The 13,805-nt window shown below is 80.2% G+C and overlaps 1 protein-coding gene across 2 annotated transcripts in view; it reads right to left on the bottom strand.

Moving 5' to 3' along the window:
* The window catches only part of ATP2B3 (ATPase plasma membrane Ca2+ transporting 3), a 78,040-nt gene that overhangs the window by 20,324 nt on the left and 43,911 nt on the right, over positions 1–13,805 (bottom strand). For both annotated transcript variants that reach the window (XM_089770262.1, XM_089770263.1), the window contains exons 15-20: positions 8,541–8,628; positions 8,351–8,457; positions 5,947–6,138; positions 5,601–5,814; positions 5,011–5,222; positions 4,786–4,893 (exon numbers count right to left, since the gene is read on the bottom strand). In XM_089770262.1, coding sequence (XP_089626388.1) covers positions 4,786–4,893; positions 5,011–5,222; positions 5,601–5,814; positions 5,947–6,138; positions 8,351–8,457; positions 8,541–8,628 — 921 coding nt within the window. The remainder of the gene's footprint in view (positions 1–4,785; positions 4,894–5,010; positions 5,223–5,600; positions 5,815–5,946; positions 6,139–8,350; positions 8,458–8,540; positions 8,629–13,805) is intronic.

Genomic DNA, 13,805 nt, shown 5'->3' with positions numbered 1-13,805 from the left:
CCGTGGCAGCAGGAGGCGGCCGGCCCCACCCCCAGCCGGGCACCGTGGCAGCAGGAGGCGGCCGGCCCCACCCCCAGCGGGGGCACCGTGGCAGCAGGAGGTGGCCGGCCCCACCCCCAGTGGGGGCACCGTGGCAGCAGGAGGTGGCCGGCCCCACCCCCAGTGGGGGCACCGTGGCAGCAGGAGGCGGCTGGCCCCACCCCCAGCGGGGCACCGTGGCAGCAGGAGGCGGCCGGCCCCACCCCCAGCGGGGCACCGTGGCAGCAGGAGGCGGCTGGCCCCACCCCCAGTGGGGGCACCGTGGCAGCAGGAGGCGGCCGGCCCCACCCCCAGCCGGGCACCGTGGCAGCAGGAGGCGGCCGGCCCCACCCCCAGCGGGGGCACCGTGGCAGCAGGAGGTGGCCGGCCCCACCCCCAGTGGGGGCACCGTGGCAGCAGGAGGCGGCTGGCCCCACCCCCAGCGGGGCACCGTGGCAGCAGGAGGCGGCCGGCCCCACCCCCAGTGGGGGCACCGTGGCAGCAGGAGGCGGCTGGCCCCACCCCCAGCGGGGCACCGTGGCAGCAGGAGGCGGCTGGCCCCACCCCCAGTGGGGGCACCGTGGCAGCAGGAGGCAGCCGGCCCCACCCCCAGCGGGGCACCGTGGCAGCAGGAGGCGGCCGGCCCCACCCCCAGTGGGGGCACCGTGGCAGCAGGAGGCGGCCGGCCCCACCCCCAGTGGGGGCACCGTGGCAGCAGGAGGCGGCCGGCCCCACCCCCAGTGGGGGCACCGTGGCAGCAGGAGGCGGCCGGCCCCACCCCCAGTGGGGGCACCGTGGCAGCAGGAGGCGGCCGGCCCCACCCCCAGTGGGGGCACCGTGGCAGCAGGAGGCGGCCGGCCCCACCCCCAGTGGGGGCACCGTGGCAGCAGGAGGCGGCCGGCCCCACCCCCAGTGGGGGCACCGTGGCAGCAGGAGGCGGCCGGCCCCACCCCCAGTGGGGGCACCGTGGCAGCAGGAGGCGGCCGGCCCCACCCCCAGCGGGGCACCGTGGCAGCAGGAGGCGGCCGGCCCCACCCCCAGTGGGGGCACCGTGGCAGCAGGAGGCGGCCGGCCCCACCCCCAGTGGGGGCACCGTGGCAGCAGGAGGCGGCCGGCCCCACCCCCAGTGGGGGCACCGTGGCAGCAGGAGGCGGCCGGCCCCACCCCCAGTGGGGGCACCGTGGCAGCAGGAGGCGGCCGGCCCCACCCCCAGTGGGGGCACCGTGGCAGCAGGAGGCGGCCGGCCCCACCGCCAGGGGGGCACCGTGGCAGCAGGAGGCAGCTGGCCCCCCCCGGTGCTGCCCCCAAGAGGGACGGAACTATCCGGTTCTGCGTGGACTGTCGGGAGCTCAGTGCTCCCCCGTGTCCCCTGCCGACCCCAGGGCCGGCTGGGAACCGGGTGTCTGGGCTCTCTTGGCTGGGCGTCTGGGGGGCTGGAAGCCAGGCGGGGCTGGGAGCCGGGCGTCTGGGGGGCTGGGAGCCGGGCGTCTGGGCTCTCTTGCCTGAGCGGGGCGGGGGGCTGGGAGCCAGGCGTCTGGGCTCTCTTGGTCGGGCGTCTGGGGGGCTGGGAGCCGGGCGTCTGGGAGGCTGGGAGCCCGGCGTCTGGGCTCTCTTGGCCGGGCGGGCGGGGGGCTGGGAGCCGGGCGTCTGGGCTCTCTTGGCTGGGCGTCTGGGGGGCTGGAAGCCAGGCGGGGCTGGGAGCCGGGCGTCTGGGGGGCTGGGAGCCGGGCGTCTGGGCTCTCTTGCCTGAGCGGGGCGGGGGGCTGGGAGCCGGGCGTCTGGGCTCTCTTGGTCGGGCGTCTGGGGGGCTGGGAGCTGGGCATCTGGGGGGCTGGGAGCCAGGCATCTGGGCTCTCTTGGCCGGGCGGGGGGGGGGCTGGGAGCCAGGCGGGGCTGGGAGCCGGGCGTCTGGGAGGCTGGGAGCCAGGCATCTGGGCTCTCTTGGCCGGGCGGGGCGGGGGGCTGGGAGCCAGGCGGGGCTGGGAGCCGGGCGTCTGGGAGGCTGGGAGCCCGGCGTCTGGGCTCTCTTGGCCGGGCGGGGCGGGGGGCTGGGAGCCAGGCGGGGCTGGGAGCCAGGCGTCTGGGGGGCTGGGAGCCCGGCGTCTGGGCTCTCTTGGCCGGGCGGGGCGGGGGGCTGGGAGCCAGGCGGGGCTGGGAGCTGGGCGTCTGGGAGGCTGGGAGCCCGGCGTCTGGGCTCTCTTGGCCGGGCGGGGCGGGGGGCTGGGAGCCAGGCGGGGCTGGGAGCCGGGCGTCTGGGAGGCTGGGAGCCCGGCGTCTGGGCTCTCTTGGTCGGGCGTCTGGGGGGCTGGGAGCCGGGCATCTGGGGGGCTGGGAGCCAGGCGGGGCTGGGAGCTGGGCGTCTGGGAGGCTGGGAGCCGGGCGTCTGGGCTCTCTTGGCCGGGCGGGGCGGGGGGCTGGGAGCCAGGCGGGGCTGGGAGCTGGGCGTCTGGGAGGCTGGGAGCCGGGCGTCTGGGCTCTCTTGGCCGGGCGGGGCGGGGGGCTGGGAGCCAGGCGGGGCTGGGAGCCGGGCGTCTGGGAGGCTGGGAGCCGGGCGTCTGGGCTCTCTTGGCCGGGCAGGGCGGGGGGCTGGGAGCCGGGCGCCTGGGCTCTCTTGGCCGGGCGGGGCGGGGGGCTGGGAGCTGGGCGTCTGGGAGGCTGGGAGCCGGGCGTCTGGGCTCTCTTGGCCGGGCGGGGCGGGGGGCTGGGAGCCGGGCATCTGGGAGGCTGGGAGCCGGGCGTCTGGGCTCTCTTGGCCGGGCGGGGCGGGGGGCTGGGAGCCGGGCGTCTGGGGGGCTGGGAGCCGGGCGTCTGGGCTCTCTTGGCCGGGCGGGGCGGGGGGCTGGGAGCCGGGCGTCTGGGGGGCTGGGAGCCGGGCGTCTGGGAGGCTGGGAGCCGGGCGTCTGGGCTCTCTTGGCCGGGCGGGGCGGGGGGCTGGGAGCCAGGCGGGGCTGGGAGCTGGGCGTCTGGGAGGCTGGGAGCCGGGCGTCTGGGCTCTCTTGGCCGGGCGGGGCGGGGGGCTGGGAGCCGGGCGTCTGGGAGGCTGGGAGCCGGGCGTCTGGGCTCTCTTGGCTGGGCGGGGCGGGGGGCTGGGAGCCGGGCGCCTGGGGGGCTGGGAGCCGGGCGTCTGGGCTCTCTTGGCCGGGCGGGGCGGGGGGCTGGGAGCCGGGCGTCTGGGAGGCTGGGAGCCGGGCGTCTGGGCTCTCTAGGCCGGGCGGGGCGGGGGGCTGGGAGCCGGGCGTCTGGGCTCTCTTGGCCGGGCGGGGCGGGGGGCTGGGAGCCGGGCGTCTGGGAGGCTGGGAGCCGGGCGTCTGGGCTCTCTAGGCCGGGCGGGGCGGGGGGCTGGGAGCCGGGCGTCTGGGCTCTCTTGGCCGGGCGGGGCGGGGGGCTGGGAGCCGGGCGCCTGGGGGGCTGGGAGCCGGGCGTCTGGGCTCTCTTGGCCGGGCGGGGCGGGGGGCTGGGAGCCGGGCGTCTGGGCTCTCTTGGCCGGGCGGGGCGGGGGGCTGGGAGCCGGGCGCCTGGGGGGCTGGGAGCCGGGCGTCTGGGCTCTCTTGGCCGGGCGGGGCGGGGGGCTGGGAGCCGGGCGTCTGGGAGGCTGGGAGCCGGGCGTCTGGGCTCTCTTGGCCGGGCGGGGCAGGGGGCTGGGAGCCGGGCGCCTGGGGGGCTGGGAGCCGGGCGTCTGGGAGGCTGGGAGCCGGGCGTCTGGGCTCTCTTGGCCGGGCGGGGCGGGGGGCTGGGAGCCGGGCGTCTGGGGGGCTGGGAGCCGGGCGTCTGGGAGGCTGGGAGCCGGGCGTCTGGGCTCTCTTGGCCGGGCGGGGCGGGGGGCTGGGAGCCGGGCGCCTGGGGGGCTGGGAGCCGGGCGTCTGGGAGGCTGGGAGCCGGGCGTCTGGGCTCTCTTGGCCGGGCGGGGCGGGGGGCTGGGAGCCGGGCGCCTGGGGGGCTGGGAGCCGGGCGTCTGGGCTCTCTTGGCCGGGCGGGGCGGGGGGCTGGGAGCCGGGCGTCTGGGAGGCTGGGAGCCCGGCGTCTGGGCTCTCTTGGCCGGGCGGGGCGGGGGGCTGGGAGCCGGGCGGGGCTGGGAGCCGGGCGTCTGGGCTCTCTTGGCCGGGCGGGGCGGGGGGCTGGGAGCCGGGCGTCTGGGGGGCTGGGAGCCGGGCGTCTGGGAGGCTGGGAGCCGGGCGTCTGGGCTCTCTTGGCCGGGCGGGGCGGGGGGCTGGGAGCCGGGCGCCTGGGGGGCTGGGAGCCGGGCGTCTGGGCTCTCTTGGCCGGGCGGGGCGGGGGGCTGGGAGCTGGGCGTCTGGGAGGCTGGGAGCCCGGCGTCTGGGCTCTCTTGGCCGGGCGGGGCGGGGGGCTGGGAGCCGGGCGGGGCTGGGAGCCGGGCGTCTGGGCTCTCTTGGCCGGGCGGGGCGGGGGGCTGGGAGCCGGGCGTCTGGGAGGCTGGGAGCCGGGCGTCTGGGCTCTCTTGGCCGGGCGGGGCGGGGGGCTGGGAGCCGGGCGTCTGGGAGGCTGGGAGCCGGGCGTCTGGGCTCTCTTGGCCGGGCGGGGCGGGGGGCTGGGAGCCAGGCGGGGCTGGGAGCCGGGCGTCTGGGCTCTCTTGGCCGGGCGGGGCGGGGGGCTGGGAGCCGGGCGCCTGGGCTCTCTTGGCCGGGCGGGGCGGGGGGCTGGGAGCCGGGCGCCTGGGCTCTCTTGGCCGGGCGGGGGGGGGGGGCTGGGAGCCGGGCGCCTGGGGGGCTGGCAAGCACAGGGCAGCCGGGAAGGGGGCCGGGCTCTCACCTGTCCCCACACGAGTTCCCCGAGCCCCACGAAGAGGCACCAGAGCCATTGCTGGGCGCTGAGGGGCGAGCAGCTGAACGGCTTCCCCCCGAACTGCACGATGACGATCTGCGGGAGCAGAGCCGAGGGCTGAGCCGGGGCAGGTACCTGCAGCGCTGGGCGCCAGGGCCCGATCCCGCCCGAGGGGCCCGATCCCGCCCCGGGCCTCCGCCCAGCCCAGGGCACCTGGATGCCGAAGGTGCCCAGCACGATGGTGCAGAAGATGGGGTTCCCGAAGACGCCCTCGAAGACGTTGCGCTCGCCGTGGATCTTGCGGGCGTTGACCTCGTTGAAGAGCTGCATCATGACGAAGGTGTTGAAGATGACGGTGTAGTGCTCGGACGGCGGAGCGTGCAGGGGCGCGTTCCGCCCGCAGTCGATGTCGAAGAAAATCTCCCCTGCCATGGGGACGGGAGTCAGGCGCCGACACACAGACCCCCAGCCCTGCCTCCGCCAGGGGCCCATCGGCCCGGCCTCCTGCCTCCGCCAGGGGCCCATCGGCCCGGCCTCCTGCCTCCGCCAGGGGCCCATCGGCCCGGCCTCCTGCCTCCGCGAGGGGCCCATCGGCCCGGCCTCCTGCCTCCGCCAGGGGCCCATCGGCCCGGCCTCCTGCCTCCGCCAGGGGCCCATCGGCCCGGCCTCCTGCCTCCGCCAGGGGCCCATCGGCCCGGCCTCCTGCCTCCGCCAGGGGCCCATCGGCCCGGCCTCCTGCCTCCGCCAGGGGCCCATCTCCCCAGGCTCTAGCTCCCCGCGCCGCCGCGCCCGGCGGGCCCTACCAGCGAAGAGCAGGGTGAAGATGATGCTGAGCTGGTACACGGCGTGGCCCAGGATGTTCTTCATCATGGTGCGGGAGATGAGGGGCTTGTTGCGCCCGTAGGGCCGGCGCAGCAGCAGCGCCTCGGTGGGCGGCTCGGTGGCCAGCGCCAGGGAGGCGAACGTGTCCATGATGAGATTGACCCAGAGCATCTGCACGGCCTTGAGCGGGGAGTCCTGGGGGACGCAGGGGCGGGGTCAGCACACGAGGGGCGGGGCTAGAGCATGGTGGGGGCGGAGCCAGCTCACAGTGCAGCAGGGTCACGGCAGGAGGGGCGGGGCTCTGGCCCCCCAGCCCACGGGCCCCACCTGGGTGATGCAGGCGCCGGTGAAGGCCACCACCACGGCCACCACGTTGACGGTGAGCTGGAACTGCAGGAACTTGGAGATGCTGTCGTAGACGTTACGGCCCCACATCACCGCCTTGACGATGCTGGAGAAGTTGTCGTCCGTCAGGATGATGTCCGAGGCCTCTTTGGCCACGTCGGTGCCCGCGATGCCCTGGGGGGAGGGGCGGGGGGTCACGGGGGCCGTGGGGGTCCAGTCCCCTCTGCTGACGGCCGGCTGTCTGAGAACGGGGTGGGGGCAGCAAGGCATGCTGGGAAACCCCCTCTCTGGGGCAGGTGGAGTCTTGGGGCCGACCTGGAGCCCCAGGACTGGAGACACAGCCCAGAGGTGAAAGGGGGGCAGGGGGCTTGCAACCCAGGGGAACCCAGGGGGTCTGGTGCGGCAGGCCCAGAGGGGTACGACTGGCTGGGTCCTGGGGGGCAGTAGCCTGGGGGCGCTGGCGGTGGGAACCAGGCCGGAGGCTGCAAGGGCGGGAGGTCCAGTCAAGGGAGCTTGGTGGGGCAGGCTGAGGAGATCCAGGGGGCAGAGGGGCCAGGGGGCGGGGCGACCGGGGGGCCAGGGGCGCAGGGCGACTGGGGGGCCAGGGGGCGGGGCAACCGGGGCCGAGGGGCACAGGGCGACTGGGGGGCCAGAGGGTGGGGCAACCAGGGCAGAGGGGCTCAGGGGGCGGGGCAACCGGGGCAGAGGGGCGACCGGGGGGCCAGGGGGCGGGGGGCCGGGGGCGGGGCGACTGGGGGGCCAGGGCGACCGGGGGAGAGGGGGCGGGGCAGGGAGGGCCAGGGGGCGGGGCAACCGGGGGTGAGGGGCCGGGGGGCAGGGGGCAGGGTGGGGGCCCAGGGGGCGGGGGGAGGGGGCGGGGCGGCCGGGGGTGGGGGGCCAGGGCGAGGGGAGGGGGCGGGGTGGCCGGGGGTGAGGGGGGGGGCGGGGCCGGGGGGCGAGGGGGCGGGAGGGGGCGGGGAGGCCGGGGGCGGGGGCCAGGGCGGGGCGGCCGGGGGGCGGGGGCGGGGGGCCAGGGGGGGGGTGGGGGGCCAGGGGCAGGGGGCAGGGAGAGGGGCGGGGGGGCCAGGGGGCGGGGCGGGGCAGCCGGGGGCTGGGGGGCCAGGGCGGGCGGAGGGGTGGGGCCAGGGGCGGGGCGGCCGGGGGGCGGGGGCGGGGGTGGCAGGGGGCAGGGGCCGGGGGGCGGGGGGGGGTGGGGGAGGGGGGCGGGGGGCGGGGGCAGAGGGGTGGGGGCGGGGGGGAGCGGGGGGGCGGGGGGCCAGGGGGCGGGGGGCCAGGGGCGGGGCGGGGGGTGAGGGGCCGGGGGGCGGGGGGGGCGGGGGGGCGGCCGGGGTGGGGGCCGGGGGCGGGGGGGCCAGGGGTGGGGCGGCCGGGGGGGGGCGGGGGGCGGGGGGCCAGGGGGCGGGGAGGCGGGGGGCGGGGGCCAGGGGGCGGGGCGGCGGGGGGCGAGGGGGCCGGGGGGCCAGGGGGGCCAGGGGGTGAGGGGCCGGGGGGCGGGGCGGGCCGGGGGGCGAGGGGGCCAGGGGGGCGGGGCGGCCGGGGGGCCAGGGGGCGGGGGTGAGGGGCGCAGGGAGACCGGGGGCGGGGGGCCAGGGGGCGGGGCAACCGGGGGCAAGGGGCGCAGGGGGCGGGGCGACTGGGGGGCCAGGGGGGGGCGGGGCGGCCAGGGGTGGGGGCCAGGGGGCGGGGCGGCCGGGGGCGGGGGCAGCTGGGGGTGAGGGCCGGGGGGCGGGGGACCAGGGGGCGAGGGGCCGGGGGGCGGGGGGCCAGGGGTGGGGGCCAGGGGGCGGGGCGGCCGGGGGGCGAGGGGCCGGGGGGCCAGGGGGCCAGGGGGTGAGGGGCCGGGGGGCGGGGAGGCTGGGGGGCGAGGGGCCAGGGGGCGGGGGCGGCCGGGGGCCAGGGGGCGGGGGTGAGGGGCGCAGGGAGACCGGGGGCGGGGGGCCAGGGGGCGGGGCAACCGGGGGCAAGGGGCGCAGGGGGCGGGGCGACTGGGGGGCCAGGGGGCGGGGCGGCCAGGGGTGGGGGCCAGGGGGGCGGGGCAGCCGGGGGGCGGGGGGTGAGGGCCGGGGGGCGGGGGACCAGGGGGCGAGGGGCCGGGGGGCGGGGGGGCCAGGGGTGGGGGCCAGGGGGCGGGGCGGCCGGGGGGCGAGGGGCCGGGGGGCCAGGGGTGGGGGCCGGGGGGCGAGGGGCCGGGGGCGGCCGGGGGGCCAGGGGGCGGGGGGCCAGGGGGCGGGGCGGCCGGGGGTGGGGGCCAGGGGGCGGGGCGGCCGGGGAGCGAGGGGCCGGGGGGCGGGGGGCCAGGGGGCGGGGCGGCTGGGGTGGGGGCCGGGGGCGGGGCGGCCGGGGTGGGGGGCAGGAGGCCTCTCACCATCGCAAAGCCAACGTCGGCCTTCTTGAGCGCCGGCCCGTCGTTGGTTCCGTCCCCCGTCACGGCCACGACCTGCCGCTGCTCCCCGACGGTGCTGTCGATGATGCCTGCCGGAGACGGGAGCTGAGCTGGGGGGTGGGGCCCCCACAACCCTGCCCCGCCCGCCCCACAGCGCTGAGCCCGCCCCTACCTTTCACCAGGGTGTGTTTGTCGGTGGGGGACGAGCGAGCGAGGACCCGCAGCTTGGGCCAGATCTTGTCCAGACGCTCCTGCTCCACCTGCGGGGGCCACAGCGGGACACAGCGGCTTGGGGTGGGGACCCCCACAGGGTCATCCCACAGCAGGGCCCCGCCCCCGCCGGCACTAGACCACCAGTGGAGGCAGGGCCGTTCCCCGGGGCCGGTGGAGGCAGGGTCGTTCCCCGGGGCCGGTGGAGGCAGGGCCGTTCCCCGGGGCCGGTGGAGGCAGGGTCGCTCCCCGGGGCCGGTGGTGGAGGCAGGGTCGTTCCCCGGGGCCGGCGGCGGAGGCAGGGTCGTTCCCCGGGGCCGGCGGCGGAGGTAGGGTCGTTCCCCGGGGCCGGTGGAGGCAGGGTCGCTCCCCGGGGCCGGCGGTGGAGGCAGGGTCGTTCCCCGGGGCTGGCGGTGGAGGCAGGGTCGTTCCCCGGGGCCGGTGGAGGAGGTAGGGTCGTTCCCCGGGGCTGGCGGTGGAGGCAGGGTCGTTCCCCGGGGCCGGTGGAGGAGGTAGGGTCGTTCCCCGGGGCTGGCGGTGGAGGCAGGGTCGTTCCCCGGGGCCGGTGGAGGAGGTAGGGTCGTTCCCCGGGGCCGGCGGTGCAGGCAGGGTCGTTCCCCGGGGCTGGCGGTGGAGGCAGGGTCGTTCCCGGGGCCGGTGGAGGAGGTAGGGTCGTTCCCCGGGGCCGGCGGTGGAGGTAGGGCCGCTCCCCGGGGCCGGGGGTGGAGGTAGGGTCGTTCCCCGGGGCCGGGGGTGGAGGTAGGGTCGTTCCCCGGGGCCGGCGGTGGAGGCAGGGCAGTTCCCCGGGGCCGGCGGTGGAGGCAGGGTCGCTCCCCGGGGCCGGTGGAGGCAGGGTCGTTCCCCGGGGCCGGCGGTGGAGGGAGGTTCGTTCCCCGGGGCCAGGGGTGGAGGCAGGGTCGTTCTCCGGGGCCGGTGGAGGCAGGGTCGTTCTCCGGGGCCGGTGGAGGTAGGGTCGTTCCCCGGGGCCGGTGGAGGCAGGGTCGTTCCCCGGGGCCGGCGGTGGAGGCAGGGTCGTTCCCCGGGGCCGGGGGTGGAGGCAGGGTCGTTCTCCGGGGCCGGGGGTGGAGGCAGGGTCGTTCTCCGGGGCCGGTGGAGGTAGGGTCGTTCCCCGGGGCCGGTGGAGGCAGGGTCGTTCCCCGGGGCCGGCGGTGGAGGCAGGGTCGTTCCCCGGGGCCGGCGGTGGAGGGAGGGTCGTTCCCCGGGGCCGGCGGTGGAGGCAGGGTCGCTCCCCGGGGCCGGCGGTGGAGGTAGGGTCGTTCCCCGGGGCCGGCGGTGGAGGCAGGGTCGTTCCCCGGGGCCGGCGGTGGAGGCAGGGTCGTTCCCCGGGGCCGGCGGTGGAGGCAGGGTCGTTCCCCGGGACCGGCGGTGGAGGTAGGGTCGCTCCCCGGGGCCGGCGGTGGAGGCAGGGTCGTTCCCCGGGGCCGGCGGTGGAGGCAGGGTCGTTCCCCCGGGGCCGGCGGTGGAGGGAAGGTCGTTCCCCGGGGCCGGCGGTGGAGGCAGGGTCGCTCCCCGGGGCCGGCGGCGGAGGTAGGGTCGTTCCCCGGGGCCGGCGGCGGAGGCAGGGTCGTTCCCCGGGGCCGGCGGCGGAGGTAGGGTCGTTCCCCGGGGCCGGTGGAGGCAGGGTCGTTCCCCGGGGCCGGGGATGGAGGCAGGGTCGTTCCCCGGGGCCGGCGGTGGAGGTAGGGTCGTTCTCCAGGGCTGGCGGTGGAGGTAGGGTCGTTCCCCGGGGCCGGCGGTGGAGGTAGGGTCGTTCCCCGGGGCCGGTGGAGGTAGGGTCGTTCCCCGGGGCCGGCGGTGGAGGCAGGGTCGCTCCCCGGGGCCGGCGGTGGAGGCAGGGTCGTTCCCCGGGGCCGGCGGAGGCAGGGTCGTTCCCCGGGGCCGGCGGTGGAGGGAAGGTCGTTCCCCGGGGCCGGCGGTGGAGGCAGGGTCGCTCCCCGGGGCCGGGGGTGGAGGTAGGGTCGTTCCCCGGGACCGGCGGTGGAGGTAGGGTCGCTCCCCGGGCCGGCGGCGGTGGCAGGGTCGTTCCCCGGGGCCGGCGGCGGAGGTAGGGTCGTTCCCCGGGGCCGGTGGAGGCAGGGTCGTTCCCCGGGGCCGGGGATGGAGGCAGGGTCGTTCCCCGGGGCCGGCGGTGGAGGTAGGGTCGTTCTCCAGGGCTGGCGGTGGAGGTAGGGTCGTTCCCCGGGGCCGGCGGTGGAGGTAGGGTCGTTCCCCGGGGCCGGTGGAGGTAGGGTCGTTCCCCGGGGCCGGCGGTGGAGGCAGGGTCGTTCCCCGGGGCCGGCGGTGGAGGCAGGGTCGTTCCCCGGGGCCGGCGGTGGAGGCAGGGTCGTTCCCCGGGGCCGGCGGTGGAGGCAGGGTCGCTCCCCGGGGCCGGGGGTGGAGGCAGGGTCGCTCCCCGGGGCCGGGGGTGGAGGCAGGGTCGTTCCCCGGGGCCGGCGGTGGAGGCAGGGTCGTTCCCCGGGGCCGGCGGTGGAGGCAGGGTCGCTCCCCGGGGCCGGCGGTGGAGGCAGGGTCGTTCCCCGGGGCCGGCGGTGGAGGCAGGGTCGTTCCCCGGGGCCGGCGGTGGAGGCAGGGTCGTTCCCCGGGGCCGGCGGTGGAGGGAGGGTCGCTCCCCGGGGGCGGCGGTGGAGGCAGGGTCGCTCCCCGGGGCCGGCGGTGGAGGCAGGGTCGTTCCCCGGGGCCGGCGGTGGAGGCAGGGTCGTTCCCCGGGGCCGGCGGTGGAGGTAGGGTCGCTCCCCGGGGCCGGCGGTGGAGGCAGGGTCGCTCCCCGGGGCCGGCGGCGGAGGCAGGGTCGTTCCCCGGGGCCGGCGGCGGAGGTAGGGTCGTTCCCCGGGGCCGGCGGCGGAGGTAGGGTCGCTCCCCGGGGCCGGCGGCGGAGGCAGGGTCGTTCCCCGGGGCCGGCGGTGGAGGCAGGGTCGTTCCCCGGGGCCGGCGGTGGAGGCAGGGTCGTTCCCCGGGGCCGGCGGTGGAGGCAGGGTCGTTCCCCGGGGCTGGCGGTGGAGGCAGGGTCGTTCCCCGGGGCCGGCGGTGGAGGCAGGGTCGTTTCCCGGGGCCGGCGGTGGAGGTAGGGTCGTTCCCCGGGGCCGGCGGTGGAGGCAGGGTCGTTCCCCGGGGCCGGCGGTGGAGGCAGGGTCGTTCCCCGGGGCCGGGGGTGGAGGCAGGGTCGTTCTCCAGGGCTGGCGGTGGAGGGAGGGTCGTTCTCCGGGGCCGGCGGTGGAGGCAGGGTCGTTCCCCGGGGCCGGCGGTGGAGGCAGGGTCGTTCCCCGGGGCCGGCGGTGGAGGCAGGGTCGCTCCCCGGGGCCGGCGGTGGAGGCAGGGTCGCTCCCCGGGGCCGGCGGTGGAGGCAGGGTCGTTCCCCGGGGCCGGCGGTGGAGGCAGGGTCGTTCCCCGGGGCCGGCGGCGGAGGTAGGGTCGTTCTCCGGGGCCGGCGGCGGAGGTAGGGTCGTTCTCCGGGGCCGGCGGTGGAGGCAGGGTCGCTCCCCGGGGCCGGCGGTGGAGGCAGGGTCGTTCCCCGGGGCCGGCGGCGGAGGTAGGGTCGTTCCCCGGGGCCGGCGGCGGAGGTAGGGTCGCTCCCCGGGGCCGGCGGCGGAGGCAGGGTCGTTCCCGGGGCCGGCGGTGGAGGCAGGGTCGTTCCCCGGGGCCGGCGGTGGAGGCAGGGTCGTTTCCCGGGGCCGGCGGTGGAGGCAGGGTCGTTCCCCGGGGCCGGCGGTGGAGGTAGGGTCGCTCCCCGGGGCCGGCGGTGGAGGCAGGGTCGTTCCCGGGGCTGGCGGTGGAGGTAGGGTCGTTCCCCGGGGCCGGCGGTGGAGGTAGGGTCGCTCCCCGGGGCCGGCGGCGGAGGCAGGGTCGTTCCCCGGGGCCGGCGGCGGAGGCAGGGTCGTTCCCCGGGGCCGGCGGTGGAGGCAGGGTCGTTCCCCGGGGCTGGCGGTGGAGGCAGGGTCGTTCCCCGGGGCCGGCGGAGGCAGGGTCGTTCCCCGGGGCTGGCGGTGGAGGTAGGGTCGCTCCCCGGGGCTGGCGGTGGAGGTAGGGTCGCTCCCCGGGGCTGGCGGTGGAGGTAGGGTCGTTCCCCGGGGCCGGCGGCGGAGGCAGGGTCGTTCCCCGGGGCTGGCGGCGGAGGCAGGGTCGTTCCCCGGGGCCGGCGGCGGAGGCAGGGTCGTTCCCCGGGGCTGGCGGCGGAGGCAGGGTCGTTCCCCGGGGCTGGCGGCGGAGGCAGGGTCGCTCCCCGGGGCCGGCGGAGGCAGGGTCGTTCCCCGGGGCCGGCGGAGGCAGGGTCGCTCCCCGGGGCCGGCGGAGGCAGGGTCGCTCCCCGGGGCCGGCGGAGGAGGCAGGGTCGTTCCCCGGGGCCGGCGGCGGAGGCAGGGTCGTTCCCCGGGGCCGGCGGAGGAGGCAGGGTCGTTCCCCGGGGCCGGCGGAGGAGGCAGGGTCGTTCCCCGGGGCCGGCGGTGGAGGCAGGGTCGTTCCCGGGGCCGGCGGTGGAGGTAGGGTCGCTCCCCGGGGCCGGCGGTGGAGGTAGGGTCGCTCCCCGGGGCTGGCGGTGGAGGCAGGGTCGCTCCCCGGGGCCGGCGGTGGAGGCAGGGTCGTTCCCCGGGGCCGGCGGTGGAGGCAGGGTCGTTCCCCGGGGCCGGCGGTGGAGGCAGGGTCGCTCCCCGGGGCCGGCGGTGGAGGCAGGGTCGCTCCCCGGGGCCGGCGGTGGAGGCAGGGTCGTTCCCCGGGGCTGGCGGTGGAGGTAGGGTCGTTCCCCGGGGCCGGCGGTGGAGGTAGGGTCGCTCCCCGGGGCCGGCGGCGGAGGCAGGGTCGTTCCCCGGGGCCGGCGGTGGAGGCAGGGTCGTTCCCCGGGGCTGGCGGTGGAGGCAGGGTCGTTCCCCGGGGCCGGGGGTGGAGGCAGGGTCGTTCCCCGGGGCCGGCGGTGGAGGTAGGGTCGCTCCCCGGGGCCGGCGGTGGAGGCAGGGTCGTTTCCCCGGGGCCGGCGGTGGAGGTAGGGTCGTTCCCTGGGGCCGGCGGTGGAGGTAGGGTCGCTCCCCGGGGCCGGCGGCGGAGGCAGGGTCGTTCCCCGGGGCCGGCGGTGGAGGCAGGGTCGTTCCCCGGGGCCGGCGGTGGAGGCAGGGTCGTTCCCCGGGGCTGGCGGTGGAGGCAGGGTCGTTCCCCGGGGCCGGCGGAGGCAGGGTCGTTCCCCGGGGCTGGCGGTGGAGGCAGGGTCGTTCCCCGGGGCTGG

This window comes from Pelodiscus sinensis, chromosome 18, assembly GCF_052426305.1.
Source record: "Pelodiscus sinensis isolate ZL-2025 chromosome 18, ASM5242630v1, whole genome shotgun sequence".
Classification (NCBI taxonomy): Eukaryota; Metazoa; Chordata; order Testudines; family Trionychidae; genus Pelodiscus; species Pelodiscus sinensis.
The sequence above is the reverse complement of the archived record's forward strand: the minus strand, read 5'-3'. Positions and strand labels throughout refer to the sequence as shown.